This window comes from Antrostomus carolinensis, unplaced genomic scaffold (assembly GCF_000700745.2).
Source record: "Antrostomus carolinensis isolate BGI_N321 unplaced genomic scaffold, ASM70074v2 scaffold2336, whole genome shotgun sequence".
Lineage (NCBI taxonomy): Eukaryota > Metazoa > Chordata > Aves > Caprimulgiformes > Caprimulgidae > Antrostomus > Antrostomus carolinensis.
In genome coordinates, this window is record NW_010321090.1 from 59,130 (window position 1) to 82,850 (window position 23,721).

General features: G+C 39.8%; 1 protein-coding gene across 1 annotated transcript in view; it reads left to right on the plus strand.

Annotated features, from left to right (window-relative positions):
• HIVEP1 (HIVEP zinc finger 1) overlaps window positions 1-23,718 on the plus strand; it is a gene marked incomplete at its 3' end in the record, with an annotated part of 75,159 nt that extends 51,441 nt beyond the window's left edge. Inside the window, exons 5-9 of the mRNA XM_010169786.2 lie at window positions 6,052-6,185; window positions 7,554-7,729; window positions 10,288-10,392; window positions 20,210-20,727; window positions 23,563-23,718. Of these exons, the coding sequence (XP_010168088.2) occupies window positions 6,052-6,185; window positions 7,554-7,729; window positions 10,288-10,392; window positions 20,210-20,727; window positions 23,563-23,718 (1,089 nt within the window). The remainder of the gene's footprint in view (window positions 1-6,051; window positions 6,186-7,553; window positions 7,730-10,287; window positions 10,393-20,209; window positions 20,728-23,562) is intronic.
• Window positions 23,719-23,721: the final 3 nt, after the last annotated feature.

The following is a 23,721-nucleotide window of genomic DNA, read 5'->3' on the forward strand; positions in this document are numbered from 1 at the left end:
TGGGAGGCCGCTATAAGATCTCCCCGGAACCTTCTCTTCTCCAGGCTGAACAGCCCCAACTCTCTCAGCCTGTCCTCACAGCAGAGGTGCTCCAGCCCTCGCATCATCCTCGTGGCCTCCTCTGGACTCGTTCTAGCTCCTCCATGTCTCTCTTGTTTTGGGGGCTCCAGAACTGGACGCAGCACTGCAGGTGGGGCCTTACAAGAGCAGAGTAGAGAGGGAGAATCACCTCCCTTGACCTGCTCACCATGGTTCCTTAGTAACTGAACCACCTCTGTGAATGGGTTAATGGTGGCTCTTTGCCCTGTGGTATGGCAAAAGGTGGCCATGTCTATTTAAAGGATCCAGTACTAGCTTTTATTGTCCCATTGTATTGGGTCTGGCTGAGATGGAGTTGATTTTCCCCATAGCAGCCCTCAGAGTGCTGTGTTTTGTATTAGTAGCTTGAGGAAGATGATGGAGTGGGCTTTGGTGAGCATCTGGCATCCAGCCAGGGTCAACCCACCACACCCATCTAGTGAAGCCATAAGGCTTTTAGAAGAAATCCTCAGCGTACAACATGGTTTCACACTCTTCTTTCCTCTTTGCTGTGTACATCGTGTCTTCGATGCCGAACTTCTCTTTGGAGTTGGCAAAAATGGGGCATTAGCCATGGAGCTGCCTTTCTCCAGAGTCCTTCAGGACATGGAAACCTTTTGTTGGGGGGTAAAAGCAATCGTAACTTGTCCTAATCCTGTAGTCTGCCATCAGCAAAACCTTCTGGGCACGGGGTTGGGAATGGGGGTCCGTAGGGCCAGCAGTCGCTCTAGAGAATCCTTGTGAGAAGACATGTATTTCTGTGGATGCTGGGTGATAGAGACTGTGGCTATCAGAGGTCACCCTGGGGTGTTTCTGTGTTTGCTAAATGTTTTGCTCAAAGATACAGAGTCGTCAGTGGGGAAAAGAGCAATAGGATGAGAAACTCTGTTTAAGAGGAAGAAATCGTTTTGGAATTACAAGGGGAAGTCAAGAAGGTACACTGAAACCCCTGAGGCCAGAAGAGTGGTAGAGTTGAACCGGGTCCTCCTGAAATCAATGGGAGACTTTGCTAACATTGACATGGGAGGTCAAAACTTTATCTGTAACTTTTTGTGCGGAAAATACATACAGGCTGCTGGCTTTGTGTTAGTGCTCGGACTGATTTGGATCCTTGCTTCCATATTCGTGTACTGCCTTTGTTTAAACTCATATTGCCTTTCTCAGGCTGCTTCCTCATACACTTCATGAGATGAACTTAAGTAGTGATCATTTTATTTATTTATTTATTTATTTTTAAAAAGGATTTGAAGGTTTAGCTTTTTTCATTGTACCTAGTTGAGCAATTCTTTCGAAGGCAAGTCTCACATCAGTTATGTCGTTGACTCGTGTTTGTTTTCTTTTTAAAGAACAGTGTATCAGAAGAAACTCTCTGGTAACAAAGCTACCGTGTGCCTCTCGAAGAGCAAATTTTGTCTACTAACAAATTCTGTTTAGAATATAAATAATGGGTAATAATATTTTGAAAAATATTTTGACAGCGCCCTTTTAAACACTCTAGGAGTACTTAAATGCTGTAATAGGCAGCTGTCAGGTACATTTACAGTGCTTCTGCCACAAAAGAACTACAGTTAGTAATCTTCCTTCAGTCTTTTTTGCTGGCATTTTGAATGAAGCTCGCGAGCATGGTGGAAATGAAGAGTTCTTAAGCTCTGCTTGCGGCTGGTTTACAGGTTTTAACTTGGAGCCGTTATGAAGGAAGAAAATGCAGTGAGAACGCAGCAATTAAAGTTTAATTGGTGTCTCAGATGGTACGAGCAAGGTATAGGATGACAGAAGTTAAAAATTTCAAGGACCTGATATGACCTAAAACCTCCAGAGTTTGTCTGCTTTCTCTTTTAATGACTCAGGCAGTGGGATTTCAGCTGCTTTCCAGGATAATGATGATGCTGTTACAATATACCTCTGTATTACCAGTCTCCAGTTAGACACTGGTAATGGAATAGCCGATGCCAACTTAGAAACTTCCTCAGAGAAGCCACGTTTAAAGAAAGCAAAAACTGAAATGCCTCATTCAGTTCATGCTCAGTAATTCTCTTAATTCTCTTTTTTTCTGGTTGAGGCTGAGGATGGGGAATGTTGGAGGTCCTTATGGAAATTAATATTCCATTGGAAAAAAAAAGAGAGTCAACAAAGAGCTTAGGAAATAATTCTCAAAAAAAAAAATTTGATTTATTTCCTTCTTAAAAGCTTGGTGAGGTCCTGAGTTCCTTCAGGAGCCACATTGCAAGTCTCTGGGGATTGTATTTGCCTAAGTGGTTTGAACATTTTAACCCTGACCTAACAGAGAGCTTTAAGTGCTACTATAATCCAATTTACAAATAATAATAAAAATGCAGCACTGTTATGCCTCATCTCCTCTCTCAGAGTCATAGCCTTTTCCAGAGTGATTTGGCATATTCTGCTCGTGGGGCTTTAACTGCTGATATTCTCACAGAGATAAAGCGACTTCCCGAACTGTTCCTGGGGTTGCCCCCAGAACTAAGTCATGTTTACAGAGATCTCATGCTGCTGCATAACTGCTGCTAATCACTGTCACCAAAAAGGCAATTCTTTCAACAATAGACGCCATGGGAAATGAAGAGACATGTGAACAAAATGCAAACAATAAGGAACCCCAGGACTTTGTTTGCTCTTCACAATTCGCTGCTCAGAGGCAATAGGTGAAGTTACCACATTCCAGTGATTCAGAGAACAAACCACAGAATGGTATTATTGTGAAAGAAGCTCCTGGAATGAGCACAGCCCATTAAAATGGAACAGGAGGTTCACCTGCATGGAAAGGCTTGTTTTATCTCCCTGCTCTTTTAATGTTATTGTTCTATTTCTTATTATTTTTCACCAGTTTTCCTTCCCTGAAGTCATTGGTGTTGTATCAGGAGCCCTTTCTCAAGCCTCCTCATTGATCTGGGCTCCCTTCTCTGAAGTGAATCAGTAAATGTGTACAGTATTCCAGGGTGAAGATTTTTGGGCAAGAATAGGCTGAAGAATGGAAAGTTTCTCCTAACTGGAAAGCTTTCCTTTCTTGGATGAGAAAACACAACAGTCCACAGCCACAACAGTCCAGCTCACCACTGGAAAGTAGTTAAATACAGAAGATTTTTATGTGTAAACTAGTAAAAGTTTAAAGATATTAAAAACATTTTCCTCAAGTGGCTATGTGCCAGTGGGGAAAAATGTTTAATGAATATTCTAATCTGAAATTTATAACTTTGATGATTCAGGCTGCGAGCATGGTTTGTTTTTTTTTTTTCCAAGGGATGTTGTACCAGAAGTATCTATTGAACTCTGGTCTCTGGGCAGCCCTAAGAGCAGGGGTTTTTTCCAGTTTTATACCAGTAATTGAAGACAGTGGAGTTAAATTGGAGCAAAATGAGTAAAGTAGAAATGAATCATGGTCCTTGTCTTTATGGGAGGAGAGAGAGAAGACTGTGTTAGAAATGGAAGGCATAAGTAATCGTGGAGAGGACCATTCTACAGTGCTGCTGGTTTTCTTCTCTTGCCGCCATTATGTGTGGGGTTTTTAGGGATTTTAGGTGAGGTATGTTAAAGGATTTCCACACGAGAAACCTATGCTCCTTAGAGACTGGCTGCTCAATTCAGCATCAGTTTGGAATTTTTCATAAAAACTGTAAAGACTGTTTTTTTCCTTGTCAGTGAGCTTTTCTATAGATTTCTGTGGCAGGATCTCAGTGTTTCTGTTAGAGCATCTCCGTGATAGCAGCATTTTGCATGTTTAAGACATTGAAACAACTGCTAAAATAGCATATAACCAGTAAATTAAAGTACATCAGTGGGAGGTAAATAGTAGTTTGAACACCTATGTTAGGCTGTCTTATGTCTCTACATAGATGTGTTTAAAAAAAAAAGGGATGGGGGTAGAATCCAGAGGTATTAAGCCTTGTGTTAGTTTTTGCTCTTTAGGTGCTTTTGTGAATATACAATTTATTATAAAGCTGTTTCACCAGAGTTTGGATAACAACATGGGCCAAATACTTCTGGAATTCTTTTTTTTTTTTTTTTTCTTTTGTCTTTTCATTCTTGAAAATTAAATCTGGAAAGAATACTTAGTATTTAGGACTGAAAGATCAGGCACTTTGAAGTTTGCATTATTCCAGCTGCTGGGAATATTTACGTGTGGTGTTTGGTTTATTGTATGTATTCTGTATTTTCCACTACTCTTTTCTTGTTGAATTACAAATGTCACCTTGTTACTCTTTGTTTGCAGTGGAAACAAAAGCAATTCATGTGCCAGGTAGTGTCTAGGAATTACAACGCGGCTGAGTTGCAATTACAGGAGTAGGCTCCATTTCTGATATTTCTTATCCAGAACATCATCTCCTTTCACCTTGTGTGAATGCTGTTAAAACATGCAGGGTGAAATTTCTTTCTTCCTACATGCAGGCAGAGTTGTCATCTCTGCTTTAGTAGAACTGCCTCAGATATTTGAAAATCCAGCCCAAATCAATCAGAGGGCTGCATAAAGGCGTATGGATTGGAGTAGAACTGGCAGCCTCTGTGGATTCCCAAGGCTTTGAATTGAATAGGAAGATGTTTTTCCTCTGATCTCTGTTAATTCCTCATCAGACACATTCCTCACCAGGTGGAAAGTAAAGGTGGTGGCTGAGACTGCATGGAGGACTATGGGCAAGGACCAGCTGCCAGAATGATGTCACCCTTCAATATATGTAACGACTAGAGTAATTAATCAGTCATTTTAAGTCAGCCAGTGAAGTCATTCTTCTTGCCAAAAATTCACAAGCTTACAGCATTAGATTTTATAATGAGTAGAAAACATAAGGCCAGACTCTTTTTTCCTCTCTCATCATTTTATTCACTTATCAATATGAGCAAATGTGGTAAGTGTTCCAGCTACGTGGGTAGAACAGTTTATAAATACAGCAGTAATAATTGCTGGCTAATTGGATCATTCCTTCATTGTTGCCCGTTTTTATAAATATCCTAGACTTGGAAGGAGTAGATTTTAATTGGCAAATGTTGGGGGAACTCATTCTCCTTTAAAAAAAAAAAAAATCGTTAATTAATGATCAGGGGAAATGGAGAAACGTATTTTTTTGTTCTGTTCAGAACAAATGCATTGTTCTGCTTGACAACTGGTACTGTTTTTCTTGTGATTTGGTCTGACAGTGGGAATTAAGTGTGGCGTCCTTCTTTGGAAGGGTTCTGGAGCCCCTGTTAATAACCTTACCAAATTGGGAACAGTCAAAATGGGTAGCTTTTTTGAAAAATACTAGCAATCAGAAACATTATCTGTTAGTATCTCCCCTTGGTACACCCCTCCTTCCCACCCTTCTCCTTTTTGCTGTGCCATGGGAGAGCAGCTCCTGCTGCTGGTTCATGGGTTGGGGGATGAGACCCTGGACCCCCAGCCATGGGATGGAGAGGAGTCAGGGCAGCTCTTCCCTCCCCTGCTGTGGGACACACCAGGCAACTCGAGCTGGGGATGTGCTACTGAAACATCAGGACCCGAGCAGTGGGGAAAAAGCACGGATAACTGGTTGTGCACTGAAGTTTCCCCTTTTTTGTCAAATTTGAGGGACAGTGTATCATGCAGCTGCAGAGCCCCGTCTGTAAGGTCCTGTTGCTGTGTCAAGGGCAGAGGAGTGAAGCTGCAGCCCTTCAGGAAGCAGCTGAGTTTCATTGTAAACATCTTTGCTCTGCAAAAGGCAATCTGTGAGCTAAAAAACATCACCTTCACCTTCCCAGAAGATTCAGAGCATTCCTGGTTTCCTACAGTGCTGTCATCTCCTATAGATTTTCCAGTTCACCAATAGTCAATGCAGAGTAGAGAAGTTTAGCAAAATATATTTTTTGTTTCACACGTCTTAACATTTCTTAAAAATCAGTTATTAGAATCGTGGCTTTTATGGTGATTTTATTCATCAGAATTTGCAGGTTTGAATGGCATATGGAAGATACAAATTCTAATGACATGCATATTTCGTTTTCTTTCAGAGAGCATTAAATCGAAAAAAAATGGCTGTAACCGAATTCAGCAACAAGGAAAACTCTGAATCAAGCACTGAGCACAATAAAGAAAATTCCTTTGTCAAAACTGAACCAAGAAGAGTTAAAATATTTGATGGAGGGCAAGTATTGTATTTTGTATATTAGATATCATTGGGAAGATATTATTTCCTTGATTCTAGACTTCGCAGAGATGTTGCTTTCCTGTTTGATTTATTTTAAATAACGGTTCCCATAGTGTGGTCTGTGAATGTTGGTTTATGTTTCCAAGAAAAATGGAAAGTCATCAGAAGTATGGAGCCATGAGAGTTACAAGGAAGGGTAATGAAATAAAGAACAGTAGGCAGTAGGCGATTCATTTCTTTCTTTTTCCAAAGGACGAACATTAATCAGCAGTAAAGGCAGCTAGATAGAGCCATAGATGTAAATTCTTTTCCTATATTTCTCTTACGTGATAAATTATACCTATTCTGCAATCAGGTTGTGTAACTGTGGCCAGAGAGGATATAGTCCAGGGGCTAAGCAGCAGCCTGCGGTGCAGTCTCTGGCAGTTCCCTGTGGTGTACGCAGGCTGGAGAACTCCTGATTTGAAAAGTGCCGTGGAAATATTTACTGAGAGTCCTCCTCCATTCACTGTAACACTTTAAATCAGTTGCCTGATATGAATAACAGTTGCTTTAGCCACAGTGTTGTGCCATGTACAACATCTTATAAAACAGTTGGGGTTTTTTTAAGTAGAAAAGCGCCAGTGACACTTCTAAAAATTTTGAGCACAAATGGTGCATATTTTAGTATTCTGGTAATTGGTGTCAGGCTCTAGGGCTTTCCTTTTATTGGTTCCCAGTTTGAATCCAGTCTAGGCCAGCAGTTAAGCCACTACCAGCTGCCCAGGTAAAAAACATTGCTACGTGTCTCTGCTCAGATCCAAACGTTGCAGTGACTAGGTCACAAAAGCTAAGCCCAACCTTTGGCCTCTTTGAGCAGAGATACGAAGGATGTTATCGAATCTGAGTGACGTTTTCCATCTAGAGACAGTCCCAGTAGGCTGAGTCCAGAGCACATTGATAGGGAATTTTAAAGACTTTCCCATTTTCGTAACTAATGTTGTTCCTTTTCTGCATCCAGTGCTCTTTTAGAGCTTCTTCATGGTGCCCAAACCTGCTTCCATGAACTGACACTTCTAAAAAGTATGTTCCTCTGTTGCAAGGAGGAAATCTGAAATCTTTAAATGCTTTGTATCAAATGGTACCTTTATTAAAAAGGATATGCTGTTATTGCTAAACAAGTCCATAATTACTTGGTGAAAAAAAAGCTAGGTATGACTTTAATAAATAAATGCAGAAATTGAGCGGAAAAAGAGCATGATTGGTTTTGTCAGTCATTCATTTTCATCTATTATATTATCTTAAAAATTCTGATAGATTAGGGTTTCTAACTAGAATAATTTTCCAATGCAACTAATTGCCTTGCTTTTACGGTACTGTTACCAGGTACAAGTCAAATGAAGATTATGTGTATGTTCGGGGGAGAGGGAGAGGGAAATATATCTGTGAAGAATGTGGAATACGTTGCAAGAAACCCAGCATGCTCAAGAAGCATATTCGCACCCATACAGATGTCCGTCCTTACCACTGCAATTACTGCAACTTTTCCTTCAAAACTAAAGGTAGGAGTACTTTTCTGTGCACATTTATCTCCTTTTTTCTTTCTACTCTCATAGAATCATAGAATCATAGGATGTTGTGAGCTGGAAGGGACCCACAAGGATTATTGAGTCCAACTCCTGTCCCTGCATAGCACAGTCCCAAGATTCAGACCATGTGTCTGAGGGCCTTGGCCAAATGCTTCTGGAATATTGTCAGGCTTGGTGCCATGAGCACATCCCTGGGGAGCCTGTTCCAGTGCTCCGCCACCCTCTGCCTGAAGAACCTTTTCCTCATGGCCAACCTCACCCTCCCCTGCCACATCTTCCTGCCATTTCCCGTGGTCCTATCATTGGTCACCAAAGAGAAGAGATCAGCATCTGCCCCTCCTCTTCCCCTCGTGAGGAAGTTATAGACTGCGATGAGATCTCCTCTCAGTCTGCTCTTCTCCAGGCTGAACAAACCAAGCAACTTCAGCCACTCCTCATACGGGCTTCTCCTCTAAACCCTTCATCAATTTAGTGGCCTCCTCTGGACAATCTCCAGCAGCTTTAGATCCTTTTTATCCTGTGGCACCCAGGTAGAAAGAAAAGTGTAATTGTTTTCTTCTCACATTTGGCTGTTTATAAGCTAAAGAAGTTGCCTCTCGGTGACATTTTATTTTTTAATTCTTCAAATATTTGTAGTTTCTCATTTCCTTCTTTTCCTTTGTCTTCTGTATGTTTATTCTGATAATCACATCTTTATATGAATGAACTGTGTGACATGCCACAGTGGGTGAGAAATTGGAGTGGAAGAGGGAAATCATGTGGGAGTATGACGAAAGTTAGGTGGAGACAAGTGAGCTGGTTAGCTGCTCAGCCTAGGTGGGGATGGGAACACAGGACTTTAAGTCCCTAGCAGTGATCTTTTGGAGGTATGACATTGACTTATCTTGTGCTCCTGTTGGCACTCAACTAATTGCTCTGGGAAAGAAGTTGGCCTTTATTAAATTACTATATTAAAATGGTTTTTATACTCTTGAAGGACAAGATTTGCTTTCCACTTACCCCTCTAAGACTCGAAGGTGGACCCCTACTTTTTAAAGCCTGTTCACTCCACTCACTTAAAGGCATCGTAGTTTAAGCAGGCAGTATATTAAACAGTGGTAGATCCAGGACTCAAAATAAGTGAAACAGACAGGAGATGTTCACAGCCAAAATACTTTCAGTGAAAAAATTCTAAGCAGTAAAATTTTTCTTGGCTTTAAACATCATTTAGCAATAATCCCCCCAAGCCGTAACCTCAGAAACATTTGTGTTTTTAGTGGGTTCAAGACTACTCAGCATTTGGATGGAAAATTTCCAAGAAATAACCCAGTGCTGCAGAAAGTGGGATGGATAGTCCTTAGATGTGTCAAAACCTATTGCTGCATCCAGACACACTGGGTCATCATGTTGCCTTTAAGATGAAATGCCGGAGTGTGAACTCAATAAATTCTGATTATGGTTTTTGCAGAGTAGGCACGCTGGCCAAGTTCAAGTAATTAAGTTCTGCCTATTTGAAATCCTCCTTGGTTTCCATTGTAGCAGGTCTATGATTCACTTCCTCTTCTGCAGTTGCTATGCCTGGCTGTTGCCATCACTGCTGGCAGAGTCAGTCACAAAGTTGGGTGCTTGATGTTTGATAAACCACCCTTGGTGACAGGACAGTGTGGCCAGTAACTTCAAGCAGTATGTAAAGCTGGGGAATTTGCTATTTGTGAGTCAATATAGTCGTATAGCTTCATAACAATTATTTCAAAATGTGGGGTGAATTACTACCTTCATTTTAAAGGAGGAATAAAGTCCTCCATAACCATAGAAGAGTCACCGGTTCACCCACTGTAATTTCTCCCATCAAAATACCTCAAAGACACAGTTTTTTGAGAGACAATAGGAATTTTAAATATAAAGTGAGCAGTTACCTGTAATAATATACATTTCACAAATATCACCATTTACAGATCTCTGGTCTACTCTTAACTTAACCAAATATTTGCTGTATTTTCTTTCCAGAGGAGAAGGGGAGAGCAGCCTGGGGGAGCCTCTCAGCAGTTATGCATTCACTTTCGAGATTCAGATCGAATATTTTCATGCTCTGATTTTGAATAAAATTAATCCTGTTTGTTTAGGCCAGCAGTGAAAATTATTACACTAAAAGAGCTGCAAGATATCAACTTTAGTTTCCAGCAGTAGTTTTCTGTCAACTAGACTTTGAAGACTGAATCAACCTTTTTTATACTTTGCCATAAACAAATGAGGGATCTTTTACACCAGTGCAAAATACATCATCATCTAAGATTTACATCCTATTCTGTTTTATCTCAATAGAGAACTCAAATGAAATGTAGCCAGAGATACAGTGGCATTCAGGGTGGTGAATCTGACAGAACCCTTGACAGCTTGCACTGGGGGACAAGGCTCTATCAAGTGTGAAATTGAATTATACAGATGGTTATAAATATAGCTGAATAAGATCTAGACATGTTGAATTGTATATTTTTATACATTTGTACAGTCACAGAGCAGTTAATTTTTTTTTTTAATTTTTTTTTCTTAAGGAAATTTAACAAAACATATGAAGTCAAAGGCACATAGCAAGAAATGCCTGGATTTGGGAGTCTCAGTAGGCTTAATAGAGGACCAGGATGGAGAAGAAGAACTTGGTAAGAAATTAAAATCTTCTTTCTTTAGTGCATTTTTGTATTTATTTTGTCATCCCAGTTTCTTACCCTTTCTTTTCCAAAGCTTTTAAGTTGTTGTATGGGGAAAAGATAGAGAGATAAAAATCTTAGAAGCTAGTCTAAGAGAGTAAGAAATACTGGAAAAACCTTCACTAAAAGAAATGACAAGCATATGCTAAAGATAAATTACTGCTAAATTCTTCAGAAAGTGTTATGCAGCTTAACTTTACCAGTTTCACAGATAAATATGACAAGACTGAAAATACCAAAAAAACAGCTGTTTGCCTAGAAAAAAAAAGGCAGTCAAATGTAGCATTTCTTTGAAAATAGTTGTGCATGAAATTCTCAAAGTTTTGAGATGCACATTTCATAAAAATTTTATCACTAACATGCCACCCGCATCACAAATATGTTGCTGAGTGCTTTGCAAAGAGGCTGACCATCTTCCACTGCACAGTTCTGTCCTCCTTCACAAATAATTGGGCATAAATCAGCAGATAGAGCTCGTTAAGACATTGTGAACATTATTCATCTTGACCTGTTCTACTTCTCCATTAGTGATGAGAGCGTTATCAAAATGAATGTATTTGCTAATCATTGGAATTCTGCACTTCCCCCATCCGGAGACAGCTCCGTTGAAGAGGAGATGAGATTGAGGACAAAGAGAGCCAAACCGGATTCACGCAGCGAGTCGCTGAGGGGAGCTGCTCTGGAGCTGGCCTGATCTACAGGAGATCATGGCATGCAGTGGGGTTTCCTGAGGCAGGGAAATGCCAGGTTGGCAGAGGGACCACCTGGAATGCCTCTCCTACGAGGACAGGCTGAGAGAGTTGGGGTTGTTCAGCCTGGAGAAGAGAAGGCTCCAGGGAGACATTACTGCGACCTTTCAATACATAAAGGGGGGCTGTAAGAAAGATGGGGACAAACTTTTTAGCAGGGCCTGTAGCGATAGGACAAGGGGTAACAGTTTTAAAATAAAACAGGGGAGATTTAGAGTAGATGTAAGGAAGACTTTTTTTACCATGAGGGTGGTGAAACCCTGGCTCAGGTTGCCCAGAGAGGTGGTAGAAGCCCCATCCCTGGAAACATTCAAGGTCAGGTTGAATGGGGCTCTGAGCAACCTGATCTGGTTGAAGATGTCCCTGCTCGCTGCAGGGGGGTTGGACTAGATGACCTCGAAAGGTCCCTTCCAACCCAAACCATTCTATGACTCTATACAGGTTTTGCTCAGCATGATCAGAAAGATGCACCAGACACAGTGAGATGGGGAACAGGATTGTGTGTTGAGACTCTGTTTCGGATCTCAGCGCAGTGGTGGCATTTTCTCCTTCCTCGCCTTTCTCAGCAGGGAGATGAGTCCCGTTGCCTTGCCACCTCGTATTTTTCTTCTATTCGGTGGAATAGTTTATTAGATTGCGGATGAGGTTTGGAGAAAAGCAAGCAGTGGGGATCTTTTTTTAAACAGCAAAGGGCAAGAAAGATGAATGCACTTGCTCCCATATGACAACCACTAGCGGAATAAGCGAATCAGCTTGAATCTAATTCTAAATAATGCTGGGAATGTGACTCAGCTGGTATGATTCAGTAGTGTGCCAGGTACAAAGAAACCTGTATTTTTTCCCTTTTTTGGCAGTCTTCAATATATTCCTTTTTGGTAAGCTCAAAAACCTGTCCCCCTTTGCAATCAAGGTACTGAGCAAGTGACACAGCAGATAAGCAGCAATACAAATTAATTACAAATTAACTGTCCTTTCCTCACAGAGGAACAGTTTTCATTAACGTTTTCAGCCTTCACATGACAGAAAAATCATCCCAAGTTTTTTTTTTTCTGTAGCTTTCAACTTTTTATTTAGTTTTATAAACTACAGCTGAACAGGTAATTTCCACTTACTAGGAACTGAAAACATTTTATTGATTGATAAATCAATATTCCCAATTGCATACATTAAAAACTGCATTTGTGGTGATAATGTAATGGGAAATGTTTGAAATGTTAACAGAATTATCAGTTGCACCTGGTAGAAGTAAGCCATTTCAAACATTTGTTGAAACAGCTTTTCTTTGGTTCTAAGACTATTCAATTGAGAGAGAGAGAGAAAGAGGGAGAGACTCTCTTTTTACATATCACGTACAGGTGTGTGTAACCATAGTATAAATATATTATATATTCCCTGAAATATGTTCTTTGTTTCAGCACAGTGATTACTTAACAAAATAAATATTCTATTTGGGGAAAAAAAAACAAGACAAACATTCAACAGGATTTGCCACGTAATCCATGAAATAAATTCTTGCAGAAATTTAATTTTAAGACTGCAATGGGTTTTTTTGTTTCTGTTTTTCAGAATAGAACAGGTAACTCTTCTTTCTTTAACTACCAACCACAAAACAAAAAAAAACAACTTGATGATAAATTCCCTATCTTCCCTAAACAAATCTGGCTCAGGTACCCATAGCAAATCCAGTTATGCGTCACACAGCTGACCACAAAACTCCCATCCAAGAATCAAGGTAATTAAGCTGATGATAAAGACGTGTTTGCTGCAGCCAAACCAGCCCAGCCTCTCCGGTTGCTGCATAACACGGTGCATTTACAATTATCCATGTCAATTCAATGAGTAACTGTACACTTTAAAAATGTGATTTCATCTCTCAGCTCACCTAGCCACACTTGAAGGTATTTCTCGTGATAATTCAGAAACTTGTTTGTTGGCCTATTTTTGAGGCAGAGTCAGGAGGGGACTTAAAAAAAAAAAAAAGTATGAAGTATTTGCATATGTGCTTTTTCAGATATAGGTGGTTCTGTTGCCCTCTCTGAAATCCTCTATATCCTAATTTGTTGGCTATGTTTGAATGTGATTGAATATGGGGTTTGAGGTTTTTTTGAGGTGTCTAGGCAGTCCCAGTTAACAAAGTGGCTTCAACCAGCTCTTTGGCTGCCCTTTCCCCAGGGTGGTGCAGCAGAGCTCGCGTTGAGGGCATCACCCCTCGTGCTGGGTCTAGGGTCTAGGGACAGCCAGTGTGTCACCCACAAAGGACAATGTGATGGGCCCTGGGTATTGAGCTGCACTGGTGGCGTTACATCTTGGGCCCTTTTACCCTTCATCCCTCTGGTGTGCTAGCGGTGGTGGTGGCTTTGTGTCGTGTATACTTTTGGTGCTTTAAATACCGATGTCTTTAAAAGTGCACTTTTTACTTCAGGAGTTGTGTGGTTGTTAAAAATGATCTCTTTCTTGGAGGCAGTGGTCTACCCGGTCCCATCGCCTTCCTCAGCTGGAAGGCAATGTGAGATGCTCTAGAGGAAGGTGCAGAAAATCTGATAAGAAATAATTATGACCTCAGAAAACAAATTTCTCCTTCCCATAGGCCATGTGAGATTGGCCTGTTTCCTGACCTGTAGAATGTCTGTCTGTCTCTCTTAACTAATTTGTTATCCAAACATTTGAAATATTTATTATTCTTATGGCAGTAAAAACTTTTTGCACCTTTGCTTAATTAAAATAACTAAGCTGTATGTCTTTCATCAGACTTTGAATTGGAGAATTAGCCAGAAATTTAAGAAACCCACCAACTTTTTATTTACGAAGGAATTTGCTGCTTCTATTTTTATGGATATTTTAGAAAACAGGCAATTACAGTTATTTGAATACGTCAGGTTTGGGGTTTTTTTAGATTCATAGGACAAATTAGCTTTGACCTGATAGCAGTACAGATTAATAGACAAATAGTACATGCAGACTGAATAAGGGGTGCAGAATTGTGCACAATCCTGAAGGCAGACAGGCACACACACACACACACACACACACACACACACACACAGAGCCTGTTTTTTCAGTAATCTGAGAAGCTGAAATTTTGTTGTGCTGTAGTGTCTAGGGAAAAAAGAAAGAGATGTTCTCTAGCTGTCTGAGACTATATGTGATCAGAGCTTTTAACATAGCATTCTTTGTATTTGGACTTGTCATCATTTGGGTATTAGTAAATACTTTCTGGCCTGGCTTTTTGTATTCAAAACCATTCCCTCATCCATTTATCTTTCATCTTCTGCTCTGTGGAATGTTCTTGTCACCAAAAATACAGGGTTACAATGCAAGGAATGTTAATATCTGAATTAAATTGTCAGATGAGGTGAACTGTTTAGTGTGACAGACTGCAACTGGGGATATCCTCTTTGGCCGTGTTGACCCAACATTTTGCTATGCAGTCTTAAAAACAATAATAACTTGTCTTCAAATTAAAACAGTTGTGTGCTTTAAGCCTGTAATATTTCATATATAAGTTAATGTATGAATGGTATGGTATGGTATGCCTAAGTAAACTTGCCCAAGATAGTTATTTAATAACAGTAGAGGGGCAGAACTTATTTAAATGGTCTCTATGGATAAATTTTATCCCAAAATATTCATTACTTTACCAGTGAAAAGATCTAATTATAAGTTTCTGATATGTATGTATATATATTTATATACACACACAGAGTTGTATAAAAAACCACTTTCATTTTCTGCAGTATTAAATAATCCCTTCTAAAGATACAATGGTTCTAAGTTAATTAGCTAGATATTACTTATAGTAGATATTAAGGGAGTTTCCCTTGCTCTTCATTAGCTTAATCATGACTCAGTCTGATTTAAAGAGTGAAAATAAATTAAAATCCTTGCAATCCTATCTTCCTTTTGCAAATAGAATGGAAGGCTGGTTCTGTATAACTTATGTGAATTTTTATTATTATTTTTTTTAATATCAGTGTCTGATCCTCAACTAGGTGTTACATTAAGCGTGGTGGAGCCCTACACCTACACCCTAGGAACAGAGTAGCTAATGCTCAGGTTGATTTGCAATGTACCGGTTACCCAGGAAGGCTTAGGTGTGAATAATCTCTTTAAAGAAACAGAAATTACTCTTATCTAATTTGGTTTGTTGGGGGTTTTTTTTGTTACTTACCATACTCTTAGGAATAAAAAGTCAAAACCCCCAAGGTTTTGGGTTTATTTGTTTTTTTTTCTTATTTCAGAGGAGCACTGGCTATGACCAGTCTGAATTTAACCCAGCAGATGTCACTGTGAGTCCTGTTTGATGGTGATGAGCAGTGGACAGTAGCTGAAGCAAGACTGAAATCAGTCAAGTAAAACCCATGAACAGATTTAGAAAGACAAGGAGACAGCAAGTTTGGGTATAGATGCTGGCATTGTTTCACAAGACTAGGTTCACCCTTTTTAAAATTCATTTGAATGGTTGTAGAACGGTTTATTGCAAGACTAATATGACAGGTAAAGGCAAGTCTAAGCTTGTAACTGTTTAGAAAAACAGAGAGTGCATTGATGACTTGATTACTTTCAAGTTTGTGGTAATATGATGACATACTAAAAAATATTTCTGCCTTTATTGCTGTAGTGTATATATTTTTTCTTGAGTTTCATGGAGAATATATAATATAGAACAGACTCTTTATTATTAAATGTTTTTATGTAGATACTAATACATAACTGAAGATACTTCCAAAATTTGTGGTGGTAAACACTGCTGGGAATTACTCAGGTGCTACAAGCCAGTAAATCTAGTAAATTTAAATCTAGATGGGAATAGTGAACAGGCCAACAGATGCTTAGTAATATATGTCTTTAATCTGTGTAAGTAGAGCTAATAGTGATACTCATAGTTACTTATGTAACTGTCCATTTACTTAGGAACATGTAAAACTTCCTCAGTCTGGACTTACATTTCCGGGTCTTTCTTGTCTTCCTTTCAGTGAAGGAATGAAAATGAACATTTTGCTCTTTATGTGAAAATCTACCTAAATACGATTCAGTTATAAGCAAAATATGATTAAATTATAAGCCATTGAACTTGATCACTGGAAGTGGTGCAGAAATTGCTAAGTCTGTAGCGCAGGGCCTGATAAATCAGGTCATGTGATGGACTCATTGGTGATAACATCACAATTAAAAGCTGTAAATTGAGATTCTGAAGAACCTTTCTTTTGGTACTTTGCAGTAAGATGATAATTAGATAAGTGTTGTTAAAACCATATACAGTAAAGATTCCTGTATATGGTTTAAACGTATAAAAGGAATTCCTGTAAGGAAAAAAAAAAACCAACTTTTAAAATAAAGAACTTTAAAGTACGTAGGGAGATGTATTTCAGTCACCTAATTCATAGCATCACAACTGGAAAAAGCAGTTCAGGGACTTGTCAGCCCCAGGCACTTCTCTAATGAACATGTTAGAATGCTGATAAGTCCAGCTAATGCTATTGTGCTAAAGAACTCGAAGCTTTTTCTTTCCCTGCTTTGGGGTAAAATGTCAGTATAACAAAGCCTTGGCCAACAAGCTCATCACCACCACAAACAAAACAGAGCTGATTAACTAACAGAGGACTGACAACAAAAGAAATTAATGACTAAGATAATTTTTGCTTATTATTTGTATACACTTGACTTCAATACATAGCTTTAAACCCTTAATTTCATTAAATATAATTATAGCTGGCATGCAAGCAAAATCCCCAATCAAAGGTTGTCTGTGTTTCTATTATACATTTATTTCCAGCCTTGCCCATTCTGAATTTATGCAGAGTTTGTGTCTGTAGCCAGAAGTTCTACCTTCTCCTGTGAAGTCCAGGAAGAAGAAAGAGCCTTGCTAAGTTTAAAAGAAAAGATTGCAGCAGTTGACAGAAGGATGAGAGACATTCCTTACTCTTCCAAAAATGTTCTTTCCCAAAAATTGAGGCAGTCTTGAGCAGTCTTTCCATTAAAATGGTGAGAGTTACAAATTTGAAAGAGAAATAGCTTCCATAAAGCAGAACAGTCTTCACTTAATAGTGTGAAACTGTCTTCCTGTGAACTTTCATGCCAAAAGCCATTTCCCCATGTGCTAGTGGCCTTTAAATTTATGACACATCCTTCATTCTAAAATGTCCCACACTGCTTTACAACCTCATAGAAAGTTAAACACAGAAGTCATTTTGTTCCCCTTGGAAAGGGAGTCAGTTCTAGTTATAGATGTTGTCTACATAAGCATATGGTTATAATTGTGCATAGTTTCAGATAGGAAGCAAAAAAATTAATTTTTCCCCAATTAAAAGTGCAAGGGAACTGTAGTAGGCAGCGTACCATTACTCAGGTGGATCGGGGCCAATGCTATTTGGTTAACAAGGCAGTGCTTGGAAAAGAGTTTTTCACCACGAGGAGTGGTCACAGCCTCAGCTCGGTGCCTCGTTTTGGAGAAGACCTATAACGTGCCTGTGTCTTCCACCAATTAAAACTCCACTGATTTACAGCGATGCTTAACGAGATCACTAATTATGAAAGCAGGGGCACCTTTTGTTTCAGCAAACATGCACGCAGGTATAAAAGCCGGAGCAGAGCGTTCCTTTGTGCGTTGCCAGAGCAAGCGAGTCAGGAATGGGTGTTTTTTTAATCTGAGGTTTCGAAGCGGTGTGGAAGGAAGGGAACCACATTCATCGCTGTCACCTCGCCTACACGGCAGGCTCTGGCTCCAGGTAACCACGCTGAAAGAGAAGCTGGCAAACTCATCCCAGGTAAACAGGGAAACAGCAGAGGGAAATGATATCCCACGGAGTCCTGCGTGGAAGGAATCCGTGTCCCACACACAGTTCCCTTTACACTTTCCATGGTTTCATTCTAGAAAGCTGAGACATATGCAGAAAATTTCTACATAAGCAGCATTTGCTAGTAAATGCTGTAGTGTTTTTAAATAAATCAGGGCATTGTTTGAGCATCTGTTTTCCTTGCTTTTACAAATGTGACAAGTGGGTCTAATCACTTCAGGTAGTTTCTCTTGCCAGTGGAGACAGTCATTCGTCATTGACATCGACTTGCATAGAAAATATGATTCATATGGAGAGAGGGAGAAAAAAAGAAAAGAAAGAGTAAGACTTTGCAGAGAATAGTTATGTGATGTTGGTAAATAGACCAAAATTAAGAGGAAGCCCGGACTGAAACCAAAGACTTTGCCTGATGCATTATTTAAGGAGTTGGGGAAAACGCAGGTGTCACCCTTTAGATGCAACACACAGAGAAGTCATTAAGATCCATCACAGAGGCACTGAGGGAAGTTATTCCCATTCAGAAATCAAACATGTGTAGAGGTTCTAACATTTTAGATTTGTTTGCTTTGCAAATTAATGGTGAAGAAACACTGTGAAGAAGAGAAATGACAGAAGTATATAGAAAAAAAAAATGTTGAATAACTCCATGTGGTTTTGTTAATAATATTTTTAACAATCCTACTTGCCATATCTTTGGAATGGACCTTACTGAATTAATTTTTCCACTAAATTGTGTTTTCTTTTTTGAACAGCTTTGTCTGTAGATGAGAACTATAAATGCAGGCTATTTAAAATTCTTAAAAAATATTTTTGTTAGCATCGTTCCAATGACCTGGAGGATTTGGGGTATTTTTAGTAACATTTCAGTTTCATGCCTGCTGTAGTAAATGTAGAAAATCTATAGTTTCCATATTTAGTTAATGTACAAATTACTGTGTAGGCAAAGAGGGGCAAAGTCATTAAAGGGGGATTCTTTTTTTTTAAAGAAGCTATAAGTCTTGTTCCTAATTGCACTGCTCATTTGAAACCATAAAGGCTTATAATGGTGAGTAACTTATTGAGAGGTAGCTCAATTAAATCCATTTATTTTACCTGGGGTTCAAGATGCTTGTTTTGGTTTTGGTAACATAGCAGCTTAAAGTCTTGGTAGTACATTAAAATTATTTTAAGGGTCTGATTTTTTTTTCAGAATCATTTATTTTGATGGTAAGTTGCTGTGTAGATTTCCTGAGAACAGACTCTCTGAGAGTTTAACTAATCGGCCGTCATTGGTTTTGCAGAGCCAAATGATTTTTTCTGCTGATATTTTTTTTGGAGAGCTCAGCAGACAGACCTTTAATTGAACATAAAATATTAGTGCATCCAAAGCATTTTATCTTTTATAAAATATAATCCCAGACAGTCTGGCTTGGAATCAGATACAACAGATGGGATTTTCTGTCTCTTTAGTAAAGACAGTTCTTTCTTTCCAAGTTCTGATATAAAAGAAGGTGAAAAGCTGCAGTAGAGCTGTATTTCGTAGAGAAATTTACCACTAGACAGCAGTTTGGCTTTAAGACTTGAAATCAGGAGGGCTTCTTCATGTGAGCAAAGTTTCATGCATCGGTAAGTTTTGATAGGATTAGGGCTTTCTTGCCTCCTAGGACATCTTGGGTGATTCATTAATAAACCTTTCCAAACATGAGGAAAGTGAAGAAATCTGGTAAAGTCTAATTTTGGTCTCTTTTGCCTGTTAACGAGACAGATTCCTGACTAACAGCCTCCAGTCTTTCTGTTTGCATCCTTCAAAAACCTTTGCAGCAGTGATTCATATTAGCTACAAGGACACCCACTTATGAGTCAGAACCAGCTAGAGAATATCCCACTGCTAAGGTTGGCAGACCAGCTTTGTATGTCATCACTGGGAACTTAATGAACCAGGAATCTGCTCGCTTCTCCCCAAGCGAAAAAGCGAAGGGTGACTTTGAGCAAATGCTTATAAATGGCTGAAAAGAAAACAGTCGTATCTAGAAGGTTAAAAACAACACAGAAGCAGAAGTGCAAAGATTATGTAGCTGTATAATTAAATATATACCCTAGAAGATAAAAATGTTTCTTTGATGCAATAGGGTGTGACTGAAAAATGCACATGCTGTGGGGTTTTTTTGGTCTTTCTAATTCCTCCCATCTCCTTCCCAATCAGCCCAAGACCTTCCTTGGCTTACCTTCCAATTCCCACTTTTGCAGGTGAGAAGCAAAGATTTGGCTATGACCGGTCAGGATATGACGTGGAGGAGTCTGATGGTGCGGATGAAGATGAAAATGACAATGAAGATGATGATGAAGACAGCCAGGCTGAGTCAGTCCTATCCACAACCCCCTCGGTGACAGCCAGCCCCCAGCATCACCCCTCTCGACACGGCCTGCAGGACACCGCCAGCGCTGATGAAGACATCAGACTTCCAGACTGTTTTGCTGGAGTTCACACGGACTCTATGGATGGGCTTCCAAAGGCGCTGCTGACAAAGATGACAGTCCTGAGCACAGTGCAGTCGGTGAGCAGGATCTCCAGGTCACCAGCAGAATTCACCCATCAGGAAGCACATGAGGATAAAGCCCAGGAGAGAGGAGCAGGTTCCCGTAGTGCTAGTGAAGCATTGGTCGATGTCGCTCCTACATCTCCAGGTCGCCAGATGTCTGTGGATTACCCTGATCCAGAAGCAGCCTTGGGCCGCTCCTTAATACCAACTGCAGCTCTTACGAAGGTAGGAGTGTCTGACTCCAGGAGAGAGAGTGGGATTTTAAATCCACCTTTTAAAGATCTTTTTGGAGATTTTTCCAAGATGAAAACATTTGCCCTTCCCTTCATTCATAGAGTTATTGGCTGATGAGGCTTTAGAAGAGTCAAAAGTAATCGAAGCACAGATGTATAGGACTCTAGAAACAACGGTGTTGTAGGAGCACTGCTTTTCACGTTCTTAGTTTTGATTGGATTCTCCATGAAAGGATTAATTGTAATATGGTCGTTACAGCTGAAGTTTGGAGCTGGTAGGCTGTACTTCAAATAAGCAGGGATATAACAGATATGTAGAATGAACATATGGTGGTTGTTATGAAGTTTTCAGAGGAAAGTGGTAGGATTCAGAAGTTATTTCACTCTGAAATACAACAGTAGAATCGTTGGCAATTCCCAAGGGAAATTAACCTAGTCCCAAAGGGTTTTGCCTTATCACTATTAAAAAAAAATGGTGCAGTTGCTTATCTCTCCTCCAAATATGCTTAGTGGTAGAATTAGAAAGAACACCAGATGTTCAAGGAAACTAGGAGATTGCCCTTGCACAACAACAAAAGGAGAGACGAGCACAGAACTGAGACCTCAGTTCCCAGGTCTCTCAGTTTTTCTCTAAGCTGAAAGAACATTTTAATCTCAAAAGGATCAATTCTGCCCATGCCTCTTCTGGACACACAGCTTTTGAGAGCATGCAGAAAGATGAGGTCAGTCTGTGTGCAAGGCAGCAGGAGCGTTCAGTAATTTTGGAGACTGTTGTCTTTAAAACTCTGCAGAGGAAATCACGGTGGGGTTAAGGAAGGTGTTAAGCCTTTTACTAATCAGCAATATTTAAATGCACTGTAATGGAGACGGTACAAGTCACACACATGATTGACCTGAAGGGTATCTCTTGAAAGTTTTCTATTCTTACTGCAGAGCAGGAAGGCGTTAGAGCTTTCCAGAATAATGCTCAGAAAAATGTGATGCAAAATATAGTTTAACTAAAGGAGTAATGATTATTTCTCTGTGGTGAATGCAGTATTTACAAATAGTATATGCATGCAGTTATAGAAAAATAAGCAGCAGGAAATTTTGAAAAGCATAAACAGTAAGTAAAAATTTCATTCTGGTTTAAGTACTTATCGGCTTATTTTTTTCTTTGGAAATCTGTACTAGTGGATTTATTTTTTACAAAGTAGGTAGTGAACTGTTGACAAGGAGAAACAGTAAAAATTGTTGCTGCGTTTCATTGTTTGACAAGGGTTCATTCATTGTAAGAACTGAATCTGTGTGGCAAATGTAAATTGGAGTGATTTTGTAGTATGACAGAGAAGAAAATGTAATGGTCTCTAATCCCTGTTTATACCTGCCACAAAATGGGTAGGATCTTAATGTTTGGATTTGGGGTTTCAGTTATTGCCAGTAGATACCAGAAAGACATTTGACTGAGTTTACTCCCTCATCAAACAGAACCATTGAAACCTCAAGAAAATATTCACACAATTAAAAATGTTGAAAGGACTTCATTAATATAGCTCTAATAATTGTCTACATTAATATATTAAAAAGTGGCATGTAAGTAATAATACAGGGCAGTAATTTCTTTCCAGACTACCTCCTCCTTTCCCAGATCAAGAGAAGTAGCAGCTGTGTGTCTGATGGTTAATCTACACTCTGTTCCTACTCTGGATGGTTGTGGATCCCACTTCTTGCAATTGAGTCGAGAGATCAGGACAGCTCGAGAAGGCTGTTGTACGTTCCTTGAAAACATCCATACCAGTTTATCAGGATTTCTTGTGAGGTGTCAGGTCTTAATTCTGAGAAAGTTGTTGACTTCCTTCTCACACCCATCTTCCCATTCAGACTGATGGGTACTGCCTAGTCAGTAAATCATGTTCTCTTTTAACCTTTAACATTTCCTACCAGCAGTTTTCAAAAGCATTTCTGTCAGTGTTTCAGTTTTGTGCCTGCTCTGGAGATATCTTGAGAGAGTTTGGTCAAAGTCACAGAATTACAGTTTAGGACTATATCAACTAAATAAGGTTACACCACTCTTTGTATGTTATGAATATGCCTGAAACTGAGATACTAGGAGATTGCAATTGCAGTTTAAGACTTCTCGGTTTAGGTGTTTGTAGGAAAAGAGTTGCCAGCCTTGGTTGGTAACACAGAGAATGTATGAGAAGAAAAGTGAGTCTATAAATATGATTATTGTTCCAGGTTTGAGCACCAAATCACAGCGAGCTGAGGCAGCAGTGGGATGTGGGTCCCATAGTTCACTCTGGTGTCTGCCCATCACCTCTGTGGGTGCTGTAGTTGTCATCCATCTCTTGTCATTACTTATCACTCATCTTCCAGGTTACAAGCACCTTCAGACAGATGTGCCATGATGCTGCTTCTGCCTGCCCGAGGCTGTAATGCCTCCAGGAGAGGAACGCGGTGCATCAAAAATGTCAGCTTATGCTTATTTAACCTTCTTGCCTGAGGTGATTTCCACAGCAAGCGGTTCTCCAAAGCCTTCTCCCTCCTTTAAAAAAAAACATGTACAAAGGATATTCAGCAATGTTTTCAAGTGTTCAAGAGAAATTAGCCGGGGTAATTAGGAGAAAAAAAAATTCAATCAGTGGGCAAGGAAGGAGCTGGAAAAAGAAAGGAAGGAAGGAAATGAGTTCATTGTTCAGGCTGGGCAAACTGTGAACCAGTTTGTTGTTGTTTTGGTTTTTTTTCTTAAAAGGGGGTGTGGGAAGCACTCCCAGCTACCTTGTGTTTTCATTTCACTCGAGGATAGCGGTGGCTGCCACATTAACGCGCCTGCCTTGTTCTCTCCTAGAGCACCCCCTCCGTCAGCTCTCCCTCTTCGCCAGCGGACCGCAGCCTGCAGACGACAGCTCCATCGCCCTATGTGGAAATCCCTGAGGAGAAGCTGTCCGGGTGCCCGCAGCAACCCACCAAGCTGAGGGCTCCCCAGACTCACCTCTTCAGCCACCTC